We start from the raw sequence: 24,246 nt of genomic DNA, 5'->3' as shown, positions 1-24,246 counted from the left end.
TGCATTAGTGGCAGGTGTCTACTGCTGAGGCAGGCAGGAAATACCATGCAGCATCCGGCTGGGGTTTTAGGCACTGGTGATGCCCCTCACCGGTTCCCTTCCTGGGCCCTGCTTGCCAGGAGTGAGGTCACAGAAAATGCCATTGTTTTGGAAAAACCTCCCCACTCTGCAGCCCTCTGCCTGGGGCCATCTCCTTGGCCCGAGGTAGTCGCTTGCCCACAAAGGCCGCACTGTGTGACCCTCTGAGTGAGTTTTCATAAATCAGACAGCAAACAACCAAACCCTCGGGCCAAGTGGACTCAGTGCTTGTGCCAGGGGTGATGGGGCAGGTGCGCGTCACCTGGCCGGGGAAGCGGGTGTGAGGGGCGTGCTATTTTTCAGTGGGCGCAGCGAAGGGTGGATCAGCCGGCCAGACCCGGTAAATTGTTATTTACAGTTTCTGAGCTTTTAAAAGAGGAGCCTCCGCAGCATCGGCCCTGACTCCAGACCTGCCGCAACATGATGCCCCTGATCACCCTGCTATCCCTGCTCGTGCTGGGAGCCCAGGCCGGGCATGGGGTCGAGTGGACCTATTCAGGTAAGTCCCACCCCAGGGGCAGTGCCCAGTTCTTGAGGGTGAAGCCTGGTCAGTCGGGGTGACCACATGTGACAACTGTGTGCGGTGCTGTTGGGGGCTCCACATCTCACGCTGGGGGAGACCTCGGTTAGGGAGAGAAGGACAGAGTTCTCCCCATTTCTAGATCCCTGAATCAAGCACAGGGTTTCTGCTTTTCCAGTCCTGGTGCTGGCTTGACAGCCTGCTCAGTGCTTCTGACAGCGAAGCCATTTACACTCTCTGTCTGTGGAGATAAAAAATAAAGTGGTTATATGGAGTGAAGTAAGTCAGAAAGAGAAAGACAAATACTGTATATTAACGCATGTGTATGGAATCTAGAAAGATGGTACTGATGAACCTATTTGTAGGACAGCAAGGGGGATTCCTGCAATGCAGGAGACCCGGGTTCAGTCCCTGGGTTGGGAAGATCCCCTGGAGAAACGAATGGCTGCCCACTCTAGTATTCTTGCCTGAAGGATTCCATGGACAGAGGAGCCTGGCTGGCTATAGTCCATGGGGTCACAAAGAGTGGGACATGACTGAGCGACTATCACTTTCACTTCAGTAGAGATGCCGGCATAGAGAACAGATTTGTGGACACAGGAAGGGGAAGAAGAGGGTGGGACGAATTGAGAGAATAGCATGGAAACAAACAAATTACCATACATAAAACACATTGGCAGTGGGAATTTCTGTGTGACTCAAGGAGCTCAATCCAGTGCTCTGTGACAACCGAGAGGGGTGGGATAGCATGAGTGATGGGAGGGCAGTTCAGGAAGGAGGTAACATATAAATGCATGCGTACTAAGTCGCTTCAGTCATGTCTGATTCATGGACTGTAGCCCACCAGGCTCCTCTGTTCATGGGATTCTCCAGGCAAGAATATTAGAGTGGACAGCCAGGCCTTCCTCTAGGGGATCTTCCCAACCCAGGAATCAAACCTGTGTCTTTTATGTCTCCTGAATTAACAGGCAGGTTCTTTACTACTAGCATCACCTGAGAAGTCCAGACATATGTATACCTGTGGCTGATTCATGTTGATGTATGGCAGAAACCAACACAGTATTGTAAAGCAATTATCCTCCAATAGGAAAAAAAAGTGGTTGACGGGAGCTCCCTGCAGTCCCACTGAAAATGTATGGGGTTTGCAAGAACTTTCTTATTGGAAATTCCATGATACACAGTTTATCTAGAACGGCTCAATGTGCCAAGAACCAAGTGACCACTACACGGCCTCCGAGCTGGTCTCTCTCCGTTGCCTAGCCCTGCTGAGGCCCCAGACTCACACCTCGAGCCCCGCTTACAGGACATGAAGTGGAAAAAAAACCTCTAGTGTTTACCACAGGCTCACATGTGAGCCAAAGAGAGGAAGATTGTGGGGTTCAGATAAGAAACACCCCTTCTGTGTGGCAGGAGCAAAAGCACTGCCTGGCCCTCCTCCTCTATGTCCTGGAGGGAGGCATGGGGCCCAAGAGGATGCTCACGGCTGCTGGAGTCAGGAGCAAGCAGGTTTTGAAAGTGCTCTCTGCACAGTCCACCCTGGCCTCAGATACTGGGGGGAGTGTCCACCTAGGGTGGATGTGTGTCCTGTTACATCAAGGGCAGCAGAGTCAGGGACATCATGGGAGGGTTCAGGAAGTCTGGCAGCAGAGGGTAGGAAAGCCAACTGACCAATCATTCTGTCTGACCCAGAGGATCCCTCCCTGGCTCAGTGCCATGAGACCCCAGGGTTTCTGCTTGGGCAGGCCTGTAGATGCTGAGGGTGGTTGTAGGGTAAGGACAAGCGAGGATTCCCACAGTGCAGACTATTCCTCTCAGCTCAGCATAGCCTGAGACTGCGGCCTTCTGGAAGCACCAGGAGTACAGGAAAGCTACTGCAAATACCTCTCGGAAACGAGAGACCCGCCTGCTGGGAAAAAGCCTTTTGGCAGTGCTCAAGACGTCTGGCCTTGGGACTTCCCTGGGGTCCAGTGGTTAAGATTCTGCACTTCTAATGCACAGAGCAGGGGTTCGATCCCCGGTCCCAGATCTTAGATCCTGCATGCCAGGCAGCGGAGCAAAAAAAAAAAAAAATTCTGACTTTGATGCTTGCATCTGCTTCTAGGAAAGACTTGTCTACAATTTGGTGTGTATTATTGAATAGTGAGGAGAGGAAGAGAAATAAAGAATTGACTTTTTATTGAACCAGGAAACTATAAGAGGCCCAGATACGATCATCTTTCTCAAAATGACCTGTGGGTGACACAGCTGCCCCCTGAGAGGGGAGAGAGAGCTGGAGTCCCTGCTGCAAACAGGTGAGACCAGAAATCCACAACTGTTTGCAGGCTGAATAACCCATTACAAAGACTTGCTTTTTTTGTTGTTTTATTTTTTAAAATTTTTTGGCTGTCCACACAGCTTGTGGGATCTCAATTCCCAGTCCAGGTATCTAACTGTGGAAGTGCACAGTCTTAACCACTAGACTATCAGGGAATTCCTATGCTTTCATCACTCTTTTTTGTAATTAGTAACTACCTTTAAGAAAATAAATTTCCTTTCTTTGACATTTTTTCAACTAATTTTTCTAGATTATCCTTGAACCTGATGCTTCATTTCTTGCCTTGAATCCACAGTGTAGGCACCCAGGTGGTCTTTACAATACTGGGAACCAGTGAAGGGGGGTTGGGAAAGAAAAGAGGTGGGAAGGTCCTGCCGTAGGGTGCAGATGGGGCTTTGATAGTGTTGAGGGCTGTGAAAGGAAACTGCCACTCAGAAGTGAGGAAAAGCCCTTAAAAGTAACACAGGAAGGCCAAGGCCAAGGAGCCCTCAGCACTGTTTATCAGCTGTGTGCTGTGGCAAGTTCCTTTAGTTATGTCCGACTCTTTGTGATCCCGTGAACTGTAGCCTGCCAGGCTCCTCTGTCCATGGGATTTTCCAGGCAAGAATACTGGAGTGGATTGCCATGCCCTCCTTCAGGGGATCTTCCCAATCCAGGGATCGAACCTGTGTCTCTTTTATCTCCTGCATTGGCAGGCAGGTTCTTTACCACTGGCACCGTAGCCAGATCCCATATTCATCAGCTGACAGTCACTCAAAGAAAAAAACCAAAGCTAGGTCTTAAAGATAGCCATTGCTTTCAAAATACTAAGTCATGTTCTCAGGGCCAGTGGTTGCAACAGAAAAATTAGGAACCAGCCCCGAAGCCCCCCCAGGGTCTGTGAAGCTGATTTAGATGTCCTTCCTGCCTCCTTGGGCTTCCCAGATGGCTCAGTGGTAAAGAATCCATCTGCCATTGCAGGAGATGCAGGTTTGATCCCTGGGTCAGGAAGATCCCCTGGAGAAGGAAATGGCAACCCACTCCAGTATTCTTGCCTGGGAAATCCCAGGGACAGAGGAGCCTGGCAGGCTACAGTCCATGGGGTCACAAAAATTTGGACACAACTGAACAACTAAACAACAACAACAACCTGTCTCCTGGAGGCCCTGCTCTGCTTTCTAGAAGGCAGACCTCTGGCCTTGACCTCAACCTCTGCTGGCCTCCCTGGCCAGGCCCTGCTGTGAGCTACCAGCTCTGGCCTCTATACTGAGTGAAGTGCCCACAGACAGGGCCCAGCTGGGCAGCATCTCTCACTGTGACCCCCTTGCCTCTCTCCCATGTCAGAGGGTATGCTGGACGAAGCACACTGGCCGCTGGAGTACCCGAAATGTGGGGGGAGAAGACAGTCGCCCATTGACCTGCAGATGAAGAAAGTTCAGTACAACCCTTCTCTGAGGGCTCTGAACCTCACAGGCTACGGACTCTGGCACGGGGAGTTCCCCATGACCAACAATGGCCACACGGGTAAGGATGGGCTACAGACCGGCTTCTGTCCCTGGGGGGAGAGTGGGGGAAGTGGGCGGTGGGGGAGGCTGGTAGGGCTGCCTAGAGCTAGACATGCAGAGTTGCAGCGTGTGGCCTGGGGGCTGCAGGTGTTGAGTCCTGGCGCTTTGTCTCGGGTTGCGCAGCGGCTGTCTGTAGACTCAGTTTTCCACTCACCCCTTCATACCCCACTGGCCTCTCTCCAAGCCCACTCTGACTCAACCAGTGGAAATTCAGCGGACAGACAGGCGACGCAGTGAAGCTGCACGGCCCACTGTGTGTTCTGTTGATCTGTGCCCTGGTCTGATTGGCCATGTTTTATATGTGAGAAGGTCAGACAGGAAAGGCTGGGTGTTGGGGCCTCCCTATTTTAGAAGCCCAGACTGGACACTTATAAAATCCGGCTATACCTTGGCACACATCTTTCTCATTTTCACCAAGTGGGTTGTTTCCTCCAAGCCTCAAGACAAGCCCAGAGGGAGGTATTTTTTAGGCTGAAACCAGGGACTTTGAGAATCCAAGGGACTTCCAGTCATACAGTCTCTAATGGTCGAGCTGGACCCAGTCCCCGGATGTCGATTCCTCCACTATGTCCTCCATGGAAACATCCCTTTCTACTCCCACTACTGTCCATTTGCATAGGCTTATGGGGGGTAGGGTCATAGGACTCAGATTTCCTCTTTGCTCTGCTGAGAAAATAAAACCCATTGCTCTTCATGTGGCTAGCGAAGGTAGCAGCCCTCAGATACCTATGATTTGGATCACTGACCTCCACAAATAATTCATGAACCGGTCATTTTATCACGAATGTCAAGATCCTGCTTCCAGCATCACTCTCTGAAGCATCTGGGAGGTTGGCAGAAGAGTGTGACCTTTTCAGATTGGCTTATTTCACATGTGCTGGTGTCTGACTCTTGAAGACCCCATGGACTGCAGCCAGCCAGGCTCCTCTGTCCACGGGATTCTCCAGGCAAGCATACTGGAGTGGGTTGCCATGCCCTCCTCCAGGGGATCGTCCCAATCCAGGGATCTAACCGGGGTCTCCTGCATTGCAGGCAGATTCTTTGCCATCTGAGTTACCAGGGAAGCCCTTCTTTCACCTAGTCATGTGCATTGAAGGTTCCTCTGTGTCTTTTCACAACTTGATAGCTCCTTTCTTTTTCAGCATTGGATTGTATTCCATTGTCTGGATGCACCAAAGTTCATTTACCCATTCACCAACTTAAGGACATCTTGGCTGCTTCCAAGATTTAGCAATAAGAATAAAGCTGCTATAAACATCAATAAACACCAATGTGTAGATGTTTGTGTGGACATAAGGTTTCCACTCATTTGGGAAGACAGCAAGGAGCGTGATTGCTGGATTGTATGGTAAGAGTATGTTTAGTTTTATAAGGAACTGCTCATCTCTCTTCCAACGTGGCTGCACCATGTTGCATTCCCACCAGCAATGCATGAGAGTTCCTCTTGCTCCACATCCTTGCCAGCATTTGGTGTTGTCAGTGTTCTGGAATTTGGTTATTTTCATAGGTGTGTAGTGGCATCTTATGGTTGGTTTAATTTGTATTTCCTTGATGAACTGTGCTATGGAGCATCTTTTCATGTTTATTTGCCATCTGTGTATCTTCTTTGGGGAGGTATCTGTTATGGTCTCTGGGTTATTTGTCTTCTTATTGTTGAGTTTTAAGGGTTCATTGTATATTTTGGGTGGCAGTTCTTTATCAGATGTGTCTTGTACAAATATTTCTTCCCAGTCTATGGCTTGCTGTCTAATTCTCTTGATGCTCTCTTTTGCAGAAGTTTTAAATTGTAATTGAGCCCAGGTTATCAATTCTTTGTTTCATGAATTGCATCTTTGCTGTTGAATCTAAAAAGGTACCATACCCAAAGTTATCTAGATTTTCTATGTTATCTTCTAAGAATTTTATAGTTTTGTACAGTACATTTAGGTCTGTGATCTATTTTGCATTAATTTTGGTGAAGTGTATAAGGTCTTTATCCAGATTCTTTTTTTTTTCGCGGGTGGATGTCTAGTTGTCCCAGCACCATTTGTTGAAGAGACTCTCTTTGCTCCATTGTATCACCTTTGCCATAGGCTTCCCTGGTGGCTCAGTGGTAAAGAATCCACCTGCCAATGCAGGAGGTGAAGGTTCGATTCCTGGGTCAGGAAGATCCCCTGGAGAAGGAAATGAAAATCCACTCCAGTATTCTTGCTTGGGAAATCTCATGGACAGAGGAGCTGGGCAGGCTACAGTTCATGGAAGTCACAAAGAATCAGACACGACTCAGCAAGTAAAGAACAATAACAACATCACCTTTGCTACTTGGTTAAAGATCAGTTAGATGTGTTTATGGGGGTCTATTTCTGGGCTTTCTTTTCAGCTCACCGATCTATTTGTGTATTCTTCCACCAAGACCACACTGCATTGATTATTGTAGCTTTTTTTCTTTCCTGGCCTTGTGGAGAGGCATGTGGGATCTTAGTTCACGACCAGGGATTGAACCCACACCCCCTGCAGTGGAAGAGCAGAGTCCTAACCACTGAACTGTCAGGGAGTCCCTATTGTAGCTTTTTAATAAGCCTTAAAAAAAATTAATTTATTTATTTGGCTGCACTGGGTCTTAGTTGCTGCATGTGGGATCTAGTTACCTGACTAGGGATCAAACCTGGGCTCCTAGATGCGGAGTATAGCGTCTTAGCTACTGGACCACCAGATGACCCTACTGTAGTTCTACAATAAGTCTTAAAGTTGGGTATCATTGGTGCTCCAGCTTTATTCCCCTCCTTCAACACTGTGTCAGCTATCCTGGGCCTTTGGCTTCTCCATGTGAATGTCAGAATTAATTTGTTGACATCCGCAAGACAACCTGTTGGGGTTTTGATTAGGACCACACTGAGTCTCTAGGTCACATGGAGAAGAACTGACATCTGGACAATAGTGAGTCCTCCTATCCAGGACTGTGGACTACCTCTCCATTTTTTAAGTTATTCTGTGACTCCTTTTATCAGAATCTTTCAGTTTTCCTCATATAGATCTTGTATATAATTCGTTAGCTTTATACCTAATTATTTAATTGGGAGGGAGTGCTAATGTAAATGATATTGTGGGGTTTTTGCAGCTTAAACCACAGAATCTTATTTTCTCACTGTTGTGGAGAGTAGAAGTCCAAGATCAAGTGTCGCAAGGTTAGTTTCTTTTTCGAGGCCTTTCTCATTGATTTGTAGATGGTCAATCAGATTGTATTCTTAATCTCAAATTCTACTTTATATGTCTATTTTATGTTTATATCCTTCCATTTTTATTATTAGATTAGAATACAGATATAAAATTACATTTTAACAAAAAGAAATTGAAAACACACTTGGATGTTGAAAGAAAGTGCTGCAAAAGTTTCTAAAGCTTATTTTCTTCTTTTTTAAAAAATATTTATCTATTTGGTTGCACCAGGTCTTAGTTGCAGCATGCAAGATTTTCAGTTGTGGCGTGTGGGATCTAGTTCCCAGACCAGGGATTGAACCCCGGGGCCCCCTGCATTGGGAGCATAGACCACCAGGGAAATCCTTCTAAAACTTGTTTTCAGTTTCTCTATTTTGTTGTAGACATGAGCACAGAAAATGCTCAGATCATGTGGTTTTTCTGGGCTGATAAGAATCTGGTTAAATTAGTTCCGAACAAAGAGGAGTCAGTTCTGGAAGTTAAATCAATTGTCAGAACCTGGAAGGTTCAGCAAATTGATTTTGGGGAGGACAGCTAGTTGGCCTTACCTTTTCAAAAGCACAGTGATAAGCCCAGAAGTGCTGCCATTTTTCAGTCTGGCCTGTGCGATCCTGTTGATACAGCTTGAGAACTGAGACATTCTGTCTGCAGGGGATTGTGTTTCTGGGGAAACACGCTTATCGGGATCTCTGTTATGGCTCATGTGGTACTAACTGTCCTCAGCTCTGCAGTCTCTGGACACAGAAAACTGAGCATCTTCTTTGATAAACTCTTCCATTTTTCTCATGGGAGCATTGACTTTGAGGCTGGCCACATTTTAAGCACTAAACACAAAACACCTGTTCTGCCAAAGGGCATGTAAAACCTCAGAGGCCAGATTCCTGCCTTCTGGCATATTATGAAGCTGTCATCAGCTTCCTGCTGCTTCTGGAAGGGAAGAAGGGGACATTTGACAGATATCAAATTCCTAATTTGGGGGTTTTTTGGCCACACCTTGAGAAGTGTGGAATCTAATTGCTTGACCAGGGATCCAACCCATGCCCCCTGCATGGGAAGTACAGAGTCTTAACCATTGGACCACCAGGGAAGTCCTCAAAGATCTAATATATGCTTGTTAAGAAAATGTACTTGTTTATAACTATCATCAATGACTTTAAATAGAAAACCTTGTTAACAAGACAGATGCTGACTGTCCCTTTCCGAGTCCTAAGTTGTACTCTCATAGATATTTTTCTTGGTCACTTTTGGGGTCACTCTGCATGTCTCCCTTTGCCTGACTCATTCCAAAATATAGAGCTTTCTCTGAGGCCTGAGCCAGTGGAATAAACAAGACAGCTGTCTGACCAGAGTGACTTCCCTGTAGAAAGTCTGTAGGGCCCAAGGCATGAGTTATCTAGAAGACTAAACCATTTTCCTGTCAACAAAAACCTAACATTTGAAACTGTTGATGATTACATCAAATTCAATCCCATGCTGAGAGTCTGTGTATTCCCTGACATCCTGCAGAATTTGATCTCTTGTCTTCTGAAAACCAGTTGAGGCCTGCAGTGATGATGTCCTGTCCAGGCCTGGTTCTGCCTGGACCTACAAACTGAGTGACTGCAAACCTTTCTATCTCCCTGGGTTGGCTCTTTGGTCCATAAAATAAAGGGACTTCTCTAGGAGTCCAGTAGTTAAGAATCTGCCTGCAGCTGCAGGGGACACAGGTTTGATCCCTGGTCTGGGAAGATTCCACATGCCACGGGACAGCTAAGCCCAAGCACCACAACTACTGAGCCTGTGCTCTAGAACCCAGGAGCTACAACTATTGAGCCCGCATGCCCTAGAGCCTGTGCTCCACAACAAGAGAAGCCACCATGATGAGAAGCTAGCACACCACAACTAGAGAAAGCCTGAGCAGCAATGAAGACCCAGAGCAGTTCAACCAAAAAAAAAAGTGTAGAAACCCTCAGGGATGCTCCTTTCTATGCAGCAGGATTGGTTGTTAGTTGGGCTGGTTCTAGAAATCAACAGGGGATGAAGATTTTAACCACATCTTGGAGAAGATTATGACCTCAATTCGGCCTTCCAGGGTATTCACCTCAGGTAGTAAAAGTAATCAAAACAGTCCCAAGAGGCCCCATTTCCTGTTCCCTACCCTGCGGGCAAATTTCAAAATTGGCCTCAGCTGAAGAGTGGAATTCTGGCTTCCACACTCACTAGCCCTGTTTTTTCAGGAATAATCTTGGTGTCCTGCTCCTGACCTGCTGGTCCTGAGTGGGAAGGTGTGTGCCCTGGGACAAGTGCCTGTCCAGCCCAGCTCAGGGCCTGGTCCCCAACTGGCCCTGTGTGCCAGTTGCCTCCTCAGCGGGGGTCACCCTGCCCATGGCAATCTAGGTCTGTCTATAGCACCTGCTTGCTCCAGGAGTGGGCAGGTGAGCAGGAACGCTGCCTCACCTGTGGGCCTGCCCTGTCCTCACCCATCCGCACACTCCCCACCCCTCGTCTTCTCTTCTAGTACAGATCAGCCTGCCATCCACCATGAGCATGACGACATCCGACGGCACGCAGTACTTAGCCAAGCAGATGCACTTCCACTGGGGCGGAGCGTCCTCGGAGATCAGCGGCTCTGAACACACTGTGGATGGGATGCGATACGTAATTGAGGTACCTTCAGGTTCCTCTTTCTTTCAAACCCCATAGTCATGTTTGTGATACTTTCTTTTTAAAAAATATTTACTTATTTATTTATTGGCTGTCCTGGGTCTTTGCCACTGCGAGGGCTTTGCTCTAGTCTGCCACCCCATGGACAGCAGCCCGCCACGCTCCTCTGTCCATGTGATTTCCCAGACAAGAATATTCGAGTGGGTTGCCACTTCCTCCTGCAGGAGATCTTCCCAACCCAGAGATCAAACCCAGGTCTCCTGGGTCGGCAGGTGGATTCTTTACCACTGAGCCACCTGGGAAGCCCTGTTTTAAAAAATATTTATCTATTTTATTTTTGGCTGTCCGGATCTTCATTGCTGCTAGGCCTTTTCTCTAGTTGCAGTGCTTGGGCTTCTCATTGCGGGGGCTTCTTTTGTGGAGCGCGACTGTAGAGCCTCAGACTTCCATAGTTGTGGCATGTGGGCTCAGTAGTTGCAGCTCCCGGGCTCTAGCGCATAGGCTCAGCAGTTGCGGAACAGAGGCTTAGTTTGCTCCTCAGCATGTGGGATCTTCTCAGATCAGGGATCAAACCGAGGTTTCCTGCACTGGAGGCAGATTCTTTACTACTGAGCCACCAGGGAAGCCCTGTTTAATTTATTATTACTGTTTTTTGGTGGCTCTTGCTGCTTCTAGGCTTTCTCTAGTTGCAGTGAGTGGGGGCTACTCTCTAGTGATGCTGCACGGGATTCTCACTGCGGTGGCTTCTCTTGTTGTGGAGTTCGGGCTCTCGGGTTTGCAGGCTTCAGCAGCTGTGCTGCACCGGCTGAGTTGCCCCTTGGCACATGGGATCTTCCCGGACCAGGGATTGAACTGGTGTCCCCTGCATTGCAAAGCAGATTCTTAACCATTGGATTACCAGGGAACCCCTACTTTTCTCACTAAAACAGCCAAAAACACTTTGTGCAGTGATGAGTCAGGTCACCCTGAGGTTAAATTTATTTTTCATTCACTCACCACTAATCACTGTTCTGTGCTGGGGGTTCCGGTTGGGTCCCCGCCTTCACGAAGTCAGCCCGAAGCAGGAGTATACAGCCCACCGAGTGGGGCAAGCCCTCTTTAGTTTCAGCTGGATTTCTGTGTGGTAGATTTGCTGGTTTCCTCTCTTGCTTAGGATGGATGCATGCCAAGTCGCTTTAGTCGTGTCTGACTCTTTGCAACCCCATGGATCGTAGCCTGATAGGTTCCTCTATACATAGGATTTTCCAGGCAAGAATACTGGAGTGGGTTGCCATGCCCTCCTTCAGGGGATCTTCCCAGCCCAGGAATTGAATTTATGTATTTTAAGGTTCCTGCCTTGGCAAGCAGGTTCTTTACCACTAGTGCCACCTAGGAGGCTTCATAAAGATAGCCTATTGGATTCTACTTCAAAAGAGAGAACTGATGAGACACTAGTGAGGATTATCACTGCTTCGGCTGACCATGTTTTGACAGTGGCCTCCTGAGGTAAGGGGGCATATGCCCACTCTAGGGAGACCTCAGGAGAACCCCGTGGCCTCATACGATCTCCTAGAACTCTGCCAGCTTGTCTGCCTAGGGGAAGGTGAATTGCCATCTCCTCATAAGAGACGCAGGTTTGATCCCTGGGTCAGGAAGATCCCCTGGAGGAGGGCATGGCAACCCACTCCAGTAGTCATGCCTGGAGAATCCCATGGACAGAGGAGCCTGGCGGGCTACAGTCTGTGGTGTCACAAAGAGTCAGACGTGACTGAAGCAACTTAGCACACAGCAAACATAATCCCACTTATGTTCTTTGCATTCTTGGAGAATTTTCTGGGCTCTTCTTTTTAGGGTCAAAATTTTAATTTAAACTTGATTCACATATTTCATACCTTATTCTTTTTTATTGATATATATGTTATTGAAGTATAGCTGATTTACAGTTTCAGGTGTACAGCAAGAAGATTCAGTTATACATATAGACATATATTATTTTTCATATTATTTCCCATTATAGGTTATTACAAGATATTGACTATAGTTCCCTGTGCCATACAGTAAACTTTTGTTGCTTGTTGTGTATCTGTTTTTTTTAAATTAGAAATCTAGCACTTATTCTTACTAAGCAAACAAGTGGTATACATTATTTTTTTGTATGAGTACAGGATATGCAAATTAAGCTGTTTCAATAAATATTAGAAATGTTCATTACTTTGCAAATATAAAGCAAAATCAGCTAATACAAGCAATACAAGCCTGCATTAACCAGAGCTTCTCCCCATGAACTTTTCTCAGCCCTTTCCTCATGTCCTTCTCAGAACTTTCTGGTCTTAGATGTTGTAGCCCAGATGGAGGGAGATGGTGGTCAGCAGTGTTTGTCGGTCAAGCAGAGGTGCCAGATGAAGCATCTTTTTTTCATTTTCCTCCTTTCCTGAAAACCTGAAGCATTTGAAGGTTATAGGAATTGCCCTTGACTTGCCCTGATAGCTCAGCCTGTTAAGAATTTGCCTGCAATGCAGGAGACCCTGGTTTGATTTCTGGGTTGAGAAGATCCACTGGAGAAGGGATAGGCTACCTACTCCAGTATTCTTGGGCTTCCCTGGTGGCTCAGTTGGTAAAGAATCCACCTTCCATGCGGGTGACCTCAGTTCGATCCCTGGGTTGGGAAGATCCCCTGGAGAAGGGAAAGGCTACTCACTCTAGTATTCTGGCCTGGAGAATTCCATGGACTGTGTAGTCCATGGGGTCGCAAAGAGTCAGACACAACTGAACAACTTTCACTCCCTTTCTTGTTTCCACAGATTCACGTCGTCCACTACAATTCTAAATACAACAGCTATGAGGAAGCCCAGAAAGAGCCAGATGGTTTGGCTGTGCTGGCGGCCCTGGTTGAGGTAGGCTGAACCTACACACTCGAAGTTATAAACTGGTGTCAAAACAAGGTGTTAAGTGTAGACAGAGGGTTTTCCTACTTGTCTCTCCTCATGTATTCCTGAGCTCACAATTCTTGGAAACACTGACTTGATAAAAGATCTACTCTTTTATTTTTATTTATTTATTTCTTTAAGATCTACTCTTTTAAAGAAAAATATTTGTCTACTTATCTGGTCTTAGTCGTGGCACGAAGGATCTTTGTCCCTTATTGCAGCATGCAGCATCTTTAACTGAGACGTGTGGGATCTAGTTCCCTGATCAGGGATCAAACCTGGGCCCGCTGTATTGGGAGTGTGGAGTCTTAACCACCAGACCATCGGGGAAGTCCCTGAAAGACCTACTCTTTCCCCAGTCCTTGCTCACAGTTACTGTGGTGCTTCTGGGTCACCAACCTCAAGGACCTTGGATGATCTGGACAAGCTGAGTTAGAAGAGCTGATCCCAGAGGGGCTGACTTGACAGAAACTGGTCTGAGGACATGAGGAAGCCTGTGGCCCAGTAGACAGAGGCCACATCTCTGCATCCCTCAGAAAGTCTGGAGAGTGGGACTTATGTCTAGGCAGCAAGAAATGGTCAGTGAATATGATCCCCTCCCAAAAAAAGTATTATATTAGCTTCCCTGATGGTTCAGCTGGTAAAGAAACCACCTGCCAATGCAGGAGACATAAGAGACACAGGTTCAATCCCTGGGTCAGGAAGATTGCCTGGAGAAGGAAGTGACAACTGTCTCTAGTATACTTGCCTGGAAAATTCCATGGACGGAGAAGCCTGGCAGGCTACAGTCCATGTGGTCACAAAGAGCTGGACACGACTGATCATAGCTCATCAAAACCAAGCGTTTCAGTGCTCTGGAAATGGACCAAAGACAGTAACAAGGTAAAGCACTTATTTATGATAAATGCTGAGAATTTTGAGTAAGAACAATGGGAGTTTGTGGGCTTCTTGCCTGGCACTCTTTCCATCTGTTAACTTGGTCAGCAAGTAATCCAAAATGAAATCAAACCTAAATATTCATTGGAAGGACTGATGCTGAAGCTGAAGCTCCAACACTTTGGCCACTTGATGGGAAGAACTGATTCACTGTAAAAGACCCTGATGTTGGGAAAGATTGAAGACAAGAGGAGAAGGGGACAACAGAGGATAGGATGGTTGGATGGCATCACCGACTCAATGGACATGAGTATAAGCAGACTCCTGGAGATGGTGAAGGACAGGGGAGCCTGGCGTGCGGCAATCCATTGGGTCACAAAGAGTCGGACACAACTTAGCAACTGAACAACAACAACTTGGTCAGCAAGGTAGTTTCCTCAGGGCAGGTGAACAGGAGAACCAGCAGCTTCACTGCCTGGTACAGGGATTCATTAGATTGCTGATAAAAGTAGCAAACAACAGAAAAGACAGGAACCAGGAAAACTCACAGCTTTGGGAGTTTATTGAGGTGAGTGGCCAGGGGCAGACCAATCAGAAATCTAACTGGGAGATCCTGAAAATGAGAGAGACACAGAGAGCTTGTGTTGGCTTCCCAAGAAGGCCTGATGGAACGTGAAAGCTGGGTCTGACTTGGTAACTGGCTGACCTTTGAATGTGCTCCTCAAGCCACACACAGATCCATCAGCTTGGGCTCCTGGGGTTTGAGCACAACCTCTACTAAAATCACTGAGTGACTTTAAAATTGTGCTGACCATAGATGGTCCTAGGCTAAAAAAATAAAAATAAGACTTAAGACCTGAGCAGATCCATCAGCTGCTACACAGTACTATGGACACATATTCTACAGATAAAGCCCAGGCAAGTCACTGAATAGTTACATGAACAACAACAAAAACTCCACAGGACAGTTTTTAAAAATCAGAATTTAGATTAGCTACCATATGTTATCTAAAATGTCTAGGAATCAAGGAAAAATTTCAGCATGCAAATAGGAAAATATGATCTGTATTTAGGAGAAAATGCTCAGTTGTGTCCAACTCTTTGCGACCCCATGGACTGTAGCCCACCAGGCTCCTCTGTCCCTGGAATTTTCTAGGCAAGAATACTAGAATGAGTTGCCATGCCCTCCTCCAGGGGATCTTCCTGACCTGGGGATCAAACCAGAGTTTCTTGTGTCTCCTGCATTGGCAGGTGGATTGTTTACCACTGCACCACCTGGGATGCTCTCTAGCACAAACTGATGTAAGTTGCACATTGAAGTCACTAGAGCAACCATTAATAACTTAAAATGGTTAAATGGTACACTGAAAGTATTTGTTTAACACGAAAGGTAGCTAGAAGGACAGAGAAAGAGAGAACACATTTAGAAAACAGATAAAGGACAGTCAGAAATCGAAGGAAGAGGGTTGGGAGGAAGGAGACCTCCGGAGGGATGTATGGGAGAGAGTAACATGGAAACTTACATTACCATATGTAGAACAGATAGCCAATGGGAATTTGCTTTATGACTCGGGGAACTCAAACCGGGCTCTGTAACGATCTAGAGGGGTGGGATGGGGAGGAAGGTGGGAAGGAGGGTCAAGAGGGAGGGGACATATATATACCTATGGATGACTCATGTTGATGTTTGGCAGAAATCAACACAATTCTATAAAGCAATTATCCTTCAATTAAAAAATACATTTAAGATTAGAAAAAGAAGAAATCCAAGAAAGTCTGAATTTTCACGCAATGGAAGAATGGATCAGCATCGTTGACTGAAAAGAACCATTGTCCACAGACCTTTGTCACCAAAAGCAACTCTCCTGACTTCTAAAAAGTAAACACTCATTCAAAAAATAGAGGATGTCGGAGGTCAGCGTTGGAGCAATTTTGCCTTGGACAGTTGGCTCTCGTCCATCCAGTTAAAAGTCCTGAGGATTAAGAAGGGAGCACTTGAGACCAAGCTCCCTGACCATAATGCATCTGGGGGCCTCCCTGGTGGTCCAGCAGTTAAGACTCTACACTTCCCCTACAGAGGGTATGGGCTTGATCCCTGGTCAGGGAACTAAGATTCTGCATGCTGTGTGGCAGTGGCTAAAAAAAAAAAAAAAAAAAAAAGCAGGATACAGCATGCTTGGGGCTGGTGCACAGTGATGACCCAGAGAGATGTTATGGGGAGGGAGGTGGGAGGGGGGTTCATGTTTGGGAACGCATGCACACCCGTGGTGGATTCATGTCAATGTATGGCAAAACCAATACAGTATTGTAAATTAAAATAAAGTAAAAAAAAAAAAAAAAGTGAGCCACTGGGGAAAAAAAAAAAACCCACAATGAATCTGACTGTGGCTGACATTGCCCAAAGCTAAGGTCACTGGGGATATTTTAACAGTGACTTTGGCCATTCCATGAGGATATCACCAGATACTGCCAAGAAGATCTTTTTCTGGGAAGCTGCCAAAATGCTTCAGATCTTGTCTTTCTGGAAGAAACTGGTGAGCCAAGGCAGTTGGTGCAAAGAACAGCTAGACTGTCTCCCCGGATGCCTCCTTGCGCTCATAGCTCTGCCCCACCAGCAAGGATACCAAACAGCTGAATTAAGGGAGATAGTACCAGATGGAGGACCCACCTCCCTTAGGTTAACGGCTCCATGTTTCCCCTGCAGGTAAAGGATTATACTGAAAATGCTTACTACAGCAAATTCATTTCTCACTTGGAAGACATCCGGTATGCAGGTAAGGGAAACCAACAGAAGGTGCACCGGGGCAGAGGAATGAGCCTGCGTGTGATGGGGACGGAGGGCAGGGAGAGCCACGGGCAGGGCGGGTTGCAGATAAGCTTTCCAGGGGTCACTTAGCTCCCTGTGCAAGGTCTCTGGCTCCAGCAGTTCCCGTGGTTGGCTCAGGCTGTACACACCTCTGAGAGACCCATTCATAAACTGCCTGTCGATTTCCACAGCTGGAACATCTGGATGGCCAGAGTTCATGAATGAGGGATATTTTCAACTAAGTCACCCTCACCTCTGGCCCCATCTGGTAGTGATGATCCTGGTCCTTAGACAGAGATGAGCTCCTTGGTTTCTAGTTGAGAAGAGTCTCAAGAGTGAAGCCTCTTGTCATGGTGTCTGTGAATGCAGACACTGGGCTGGTCTCCCTTCTCTCTGCCTCTAGAAGGCAGAGTTCTTGTCAGAGCATTTGCCCACTCCCACGATCAACTCTTGACCTTAAGCTGTAACCATGTCTGCTGCAGCCTTGGTTCTGGGCATCTCACTTTGCCCCATATACCGGACTCCAGTTCCCTGACCTCAGTCCTCAACCTCTCCAGTAATCTCCTGACCTCCAATTCATGGGCCTCCACGTTTTCACTACTAGTCACGCTTCTTGCCTCTCAGTTCTCTTTACCTGGCTTGGATGCCACGGACCATCATACTGACAAACCCATGCAAATGCCCTCCCTCCCTCCACAAGCTTACCTGATAAAGCCCTATGCCAACTTCTACTTTCTCAGAGTCTGTAGCCAAAGAGCCTATAAGGAATGTGCCTGAGAGAAACGCAGATATTTCTAACTGGTATTACTTTCATTCCTAGCTAAAATATAAACAAGTACTAACACTGCTCAGAAATCCTAAAATACTCCTCTGGGCATTTTCTTTTCCCCTCTCCACAATGATTGCATCACCTTTTCTCCTCTCTCCTGAAGCACCCCTCCCTGGCCCCAGCTTCTCCCCTGAAGGGGATCCCTGACCTCCCACTTCATGGAGAAGGTAGCCAGTCACTCACTCATCTTCTTAACTTGGCAGTCCAGTGGTTAAGACTCCCAATTTCCACTGCAGGGAGTACAGGTTCAATCCCTGTTCAGGAAGTAAGATCCTGCATGCCATGTAGTGCAACCAGAAAAAAAAAAAAAAAACTTAGAAATTTTTTGCCTGCACATTGGGCTATGCACTACTAGACTTCACAGCCTTGGTTAAACAAGCCTGTTTATGTATATATTACACTGATATCCTCTTTGCCATTAAAAAAAATGCAAAAGTGCTCAGGGAAAAAAGCAGAATTCCTGCCACATGCAGCATCTTTCATTGCAGCATGTGGGATCTAGTTCCCTGACCAGGGATCAAACCCAGACCCCCTGCATTGATAGCACAGAGTCTTAGCCACTGGACCACCAGGGAACTCCCATGAGTGTCCCCTGTCTATAGACAGGTGAGTATCCCGCCAGGGCCACCCAGCCAGAGGAGATATTTGAGTGGGTTTCTCCCCAAAGTCTTTTCTCTTAACCCTTTCCAGGAAGTAGCATACTGGGTGATGTTTCCCAATGATCAGGTTCTAAGTTCTTCTGCTTAAATCAGGAGATTTAAACATGGTGAGATATGAGCCAAAAGCTGTCCTCTCAAGGGGCAGCAGTGGTCCCTGACATTGCTTCTCATCCCCTCTATTAGGACAAAGCACAGTTCTGAGGGGCCTTGACATTGAGGACATGCTACCTGGGGACCTCCGCTACTACTACAGCTACTTGGGGTCACTCACCACTCCTCCCTGTACAGAAAATGTCCACTGGTTTGTGGTAGCAGATACTGTCAAGCTCTCTAAGACACAGGTAATGTACGAGATTGCTTTAATATCCAAGTCTCTCCACGGCCTGATCAACATGAGTGTTCCCCTAAATCTTATCTAATGCCAATATCTGGGCTCCTGTAGTGTTTTCTATGTCCAGGGCTGTAGTGCCTCACCTCTATCACCATGGGTGATCTTACTAGTGCTGTGCTCTAGCAGAAACGGGCCAACAGGCATCAGAGAGTCCAAGAAATTGATAGGCAATGCAACAACAACAACAGAAAACACTGGGACCTGATCCAAGTCATAGGAGAAAATTTGCATAGTGAAGGCAAATATTTATTGAGTGCCGCTCTCACCAGGTATTACATGCGCAAACTCCATGTCCTTATGGGGCTACATTCTAACCTCGTAAATAACTTTATGCAAGAAGGACAGCTTCAGATTTAGCCCTTTACCATTTAAAAATGTCTGTAGCCCTTTGAGGAGAAGAGCTGTATCAATCATCTTTTGTCCTTGAGCCTAGCATGGGCACATAATAAGTATTTGTTGAGTTAAATAAAGAACAAATGTTACTGAGGTTGCAAAGCAAACCTGGGTTCCTCAGAATGTTGTTCCTCTTTTAAAATTTTCCATTTCCCTATTTCAGGAAAAAATGCAAAGTCCCCTTATTCTTATACCAACATGTAAAAACATTGGCAACCAGGTTGAAAGTGCCCTGAAATACCTAACAAAAGTCAAGGTTAGTTATCTACGAGAAATGCACCTTAAATTCAGATCTAGAAGAATTTCTGCAAATAAAGTTATCTGAGATGAACTCAATTTTTAAAAAAAATCACAAAATACCAAGAAAAAGGCACTATGAGTGAGTATCAGCAGAGTTAGACCTACAAAGATTTCAGATATTGTAATTATCAGCCAATTAATATAAAGGATGTTTAATATTATAAAGAATGCATAATATCTATAAATAAACATATTCAATATGTACAAGAGTTTGAAATACAAAGAAAGAACAAAGTATAAAAATGACCAAGTCAACTTGAAAAAAGTAAATTGTTAATTTCTAGAAATGAAAAGATAGTAACTGAAATTAATAATTCAACAAATGAGTTTAATAGCATGTAGGACAAGTTCAAGAAAGAATCGGTAAGCGGAAGACAGAGCTGAGACAATTATGCAAAATGCGGCATCATAAACAGAAAAAGAGGTAGAAATATGAAAAAGCAGAGAGGTATGGAGAAAATTCTAGAAAGACCTGAAAAATGTCAAGTTGAAATTATAGTGGGAGAAGAGAGGTGGTATGGAGAAGAGGAATAATTTGAGAAATGTTGACTGACAATTTTCCAGAGGGTTGAAAGGCACCATGTTATATAATAAGGAAGCCCAATGAGTCAATGAAAACAAAAAGGAGCCTACATTAAACACGTCACAGTGAAGCCACAAGCTATCAAAGCAGAGATCTAAATATCAGCCAAAGAGAAAAGACATATTTCATGAAAGAAATATGGCTAAATACCCATAGAAAAAGATTGAAAGATATTGTCAGAAGAATGATTGGGTGGATGAACGCCAAGGCACGTAGTGCCCAGAACCACTTCAGGACTTGGGATCTTTATCAGAGTTATATAAATCCAAGCGCTGGTTCAACTGTTAACTAACTTAAAAAAAGTTACCCAGTGCCTCTCCTCTCATGAATTCCTTTCATGTTGCTGGCAGGTTGAGAAGCTAGAGAATTCCTTACTGAATCACCAGAACAAGACCATCCAAAACGATTACCGCAGGACTCAGCCCCTGAACCACAGAGTGGTGGAAGCCAACTTCATGTCTCGCCCTCATCAGGGTGAGTGAGATCAGCTCTCGTTTGTCCTCTGCCGTATGTGATGATAATTTCCCGTTTTCCTCCTTCTCTGGGTGAGTCCCTCTCTTCTGGCCACAGTAAGGGAAGGGGAGTCATCTAAACCTCAGGGGCCACGGGTGGACCAATAAGAACGGGGCTTGGGCGAAGAGCATGACTCATTTTCCCAGTCCAGGCAGTGGTACTCCTGAGTAGGACAGAGAGGGTGATGAGAACGAACCAGCTCCATAATAGTATCTAGTATTGGCCAGAGACAGTGGGAGAAGCAAGATGTCAGTAACATAAGATGCTCCCATCAAGTGTTGGCTCAAGTTAACCTCATCATATCCAACTCAGATATTTCCCCCACACTTCTATCTTGGTCTGCATTACAAACCCATCCTCAACTCCTCCCATAAATTCCCTCAAGGTGGAGTTAACTAGACCACATAATGCTTATTACCTTTTCTTGGGGATCAGACTGGGGGTGGATTAGCCACCAAATGGCCTTAGAACCTCCCAGGTGGCTCAGTGGTAAAGAAACGGCCTGCCAATATTAGGAGAAGCACAAGATGCAGGTTAGCTCCCTGGGTCAGGAAGATCTCCTGGAGGAGGAAACAGCAACCCACTCCAGTATCTTTGCCTGGGAAATCTCATAGACAGAGGAGCCTGGTGGGCTACAGTCCATGGGGTCACAAAGAGCTGGACACGCCTGGATGCACACAGGTGAAGCTGCAGATGCCAGGATGCTGGAAGCAGGCATCAGTGGTCCAGTTTCCCCTGGACTTCCAGTCCAGGAGGTGGGGCTTCAACTGTGTCTGTTTGACTTACCTCATTTCTGTGGTCACAGGAATGTAAATATTCTGCAATTTCCCGTCCCTATTTTGTCCAGTTCTCTGTAAAGTGGTGGTGAACTGCACGCATTCCCTGAATTCACTGTCTTTACAGTATATTCCTATTAACCATTCCTGAGGACTTTATTGGAGTAGGAAATGGCAATCCACTCCAGGATTCTTGCCTGGAAAATTCCATGGATGCCTTTATATTCTCTAATAAATAGACCTGGTCTCCAGTCAATATTACCCTACCTCTACATGTACCTTGCAAAACTTAAAAATTTCCATACATATTCCCCAGCACAATAAAGCTCCATTTACAGTTTTCGCCCCATCTCTCCTGGATCATTTATTGTTTTCCATTGTATCAGTTTGCTCCTTTCATACAATACTAACAGGAACAATGACACCAACTATAATTTTAATTTCCCCATATTATACTTTATACAATATTGTTGTTGTTCAGTCACTAAGTCATGTCCGACTCTTTGTGACCCCATGGATTGCAGCATGCCAGCCTTCCCTGTCCTTCACCATCTCCCAGAGTTTGTTCAAACTTGTGTCCATTGAGTTAGTGATACCCTCCAACCATCTCATCTCTGTCTCCACCTTCTCTTTCTGCCCTCAGTCTTTCTCAGCACCAGGGTCTTTTCCAGTGAGTCGGCTCTTTTCATCAGGTGGCCAAAGTATTGGATATTAACAGTCACAATTTCTTTTTCTAAAGGACGACACCCTCCTAAACAGGTCCAATCACTAGCAGACTAAACAAAGGGAGCTTAGACCCATTGATCTGTCTCCTTGTTCTAATTTTGCTATGCTCCCTGTTTAACATCTTATGCTATTCTTGCAACAAGCACAGCTTGTATCATTCTCCTTAGGCCACTTCTCCAATGCTCTTTCTGTTGCAGCAGGGCAGGAGTGTCGTTCCAATGTACCCTCATGAGCGATACCTCAGAGGTTCTAATAACCGCTTCTTAGTCCAGAATGTCCCATCTTGCAGTATGTCATTTTGGCCCTCACTTCTGAGACTTGCTATTTAGGAGGAGTACACTAAGCCCCAGGCTTCCCTGGTGGCTCAGCACTAAAGAATCCTCCTGCCAATGCAGGAGACTTGGGTTCCATCCCTGGTTTGGGAAGATCCCTGGAGAAGGAAATGGCACCCTGATTCAGTACTCTTGCCTGGAAAATCCCGAGGACAGAAGAGCCTGGCAGGTTACAGTCCATGGGATCACAAAGAGTCGGACATGACTTAGCAACTAACGATAGCGATAACAATAGCAACAACATACCAACTCCCAGGAGATAGGAACAGGGCTTCTTCCCAACCCCAGCCAAGGGATCTGAGCAATGCCCTTCCTTTACCGAGAAGAGAACAGAGAACTGGCCATCATCTCACTCTTACTTTACTCAGACCCAGACTTCTATGTAGCAGCCCAACTGTACAATCCACATGGTATTTCATAGTTCTACAGTATCCATGCCAGATCGGTTAATATGATCAACTCATCAAAGATGAATGACCTGAGAAATAAAGATCAGTTATAAACACAGGAGAATAGCAAAATCGGCCCTCTCGCAACTTATTTATTAGAAAACACCTATGTATTCTAAGGAAAGGCTACTGAGCTTCACATGAAAAAACCAAGGGTCAAGGGTTGAACCATCTTTGACATGTCACCCCTTGGATTCTGGCAGCTTACAAGCCTAAGTTCAGACATAGCAAGGATGCCTGAAGCCGATAGGATGGGAACATGGCAGGCGTATGAAAGAATCAAAAATATTTCTCCTAAATATTCATGTAGGGAATGGTATCTGGCTGTCCTGTTGCCCCTGTTTTCATGAATCTCTTCAAAGTTCTGACTTTTTCCTGTTAACTCTTCTTTTTATAGAATACACTTTAGCCTCCAAACTCCACTTTTATCTAAACAATATTGACCAAACCCTTGAGTACCTGAGAAGATTTATTGAACAGAAGATACCAAAGAGAAAAAAACAAGAGAATTGGCCTTGAAGAGTGAGCCCTGCCTTCTGTCCAAGAAGCCCTGGGTGACCAGATCATACTGTTTCTACCGAGGCAGCTACTTAATTTACGATTAAAACAGGAGAAACCGTCATCCATGAACGGAAATGAGATGGCTTAAATGCATGAGAAGAGTTTGAGCGAGATGATACCAATGGGAATTGACTGGAAAAGAAATTTAACTACCCTCCTATCGAATCATGTACATTGATTTGTCTTAATTAGAAATCAGCCTGAAATCCTAATAGCATTTAGATGAAATAAAATAACTTTGGAAATTTGTTATTTAAGAACTTCTCCCTTCTATTCCTTTGTGCCATTTCAAATACTGTTTCTTTGCTATATCGGGAGGGACCCAGGTGATGGGGTAGAAATGAAGGTGGGACGGATTTCCAGCTTTTTTCAAAAGTTCCCACCGACGTTATTGAAAGGTTAAAAATGAAAGTTTCCAGTCAAGAACTGATATTTTTATAACTTTTATGAAAACTGTAAGTACAATTGTTTGTATTATTATTGTTAATTTATGCTTCCAACTTTCCACTATTACAACAATGCAGAGTAGGAATTTCAGTCGTGTCCAACTCCCTGTGACTCTATGGACCACAGCCCACCAGGCTCCTCTGTCCATGAGATTCTCCAGGCAAGAATACTGGAGTGGGTTGCCATTTCCTTCTCCAGTGATAAAGTGTGAAGTGAGTGAAGTGAAGTGGCTCAGTCATGTCTGACTCTTTGCCACCCCAGGGACTGTAGCCTACCAGGCTCCTCTGTCCATGGGATTTTCCAGGCAAGAGTACTGGAGTGGTTTGCCATTTCCTTCTCCAGGAATTTGGCTGAGTTTAGCTTTAAAAACCTGACTTCCCTGGTATCTCAGACCAGGGAAGAATT

The 24,246-nt window shown here is 45.8% G+C and overlaps 1 protein-coding gene across 1 annotated transcript; it reads left to right on the top strand.

Annotated features, from left to right (window-relative positions):
- The first annotated feature begins 364 nt into the window (after positions 1–364).
- On the top strand, positions 365–23,651 carry CA6 (carbonic anhydrase 6). The gene is made up of 8 exons (XM_069544418.1): positions 365–577; positions 4,236–4,415; positions 10,149–10,297; positions 13,075–13,167; positions 16,781–16,850; positions 18,554–18,711; positions 20,388–20,511; positions 23,231–23,651. Exons 1-8 carry the CDS (start codon positions 499–501, stop codon positions 23,350–23,352), a joined length of 975 nt encoding a protein of 324 aa, XP_069400519.1. The 5' UTR covers positions 365–498; the 3' UTR covers positions 23,353–23,651.
- The last annotated feature ends 595 nt before the right edge of the window (positions 23,652–24,246 follow it).

This window comes from Ovis canadensis, chromosome 12 (genome assembly GCF_042477335.2).
Source record: "Ovis canadensis isolate MfBH-ARS-UI-01 breed Bighorn chromosome 12, ARS-UI_OviCan_v2, whole genome shotgun sequence".
Lineage (NCBI taxonomy): Eukaryota > Metazoa > Chordata > Mammalia > Artiodactyla > Bovidae > Ovis > Ovis canadensis.
The sequence above is the reverse complement of the archived record's forward strand: the minus strand, read 5'-3'. Positions and strand labels throughout refer to the sequence as shown.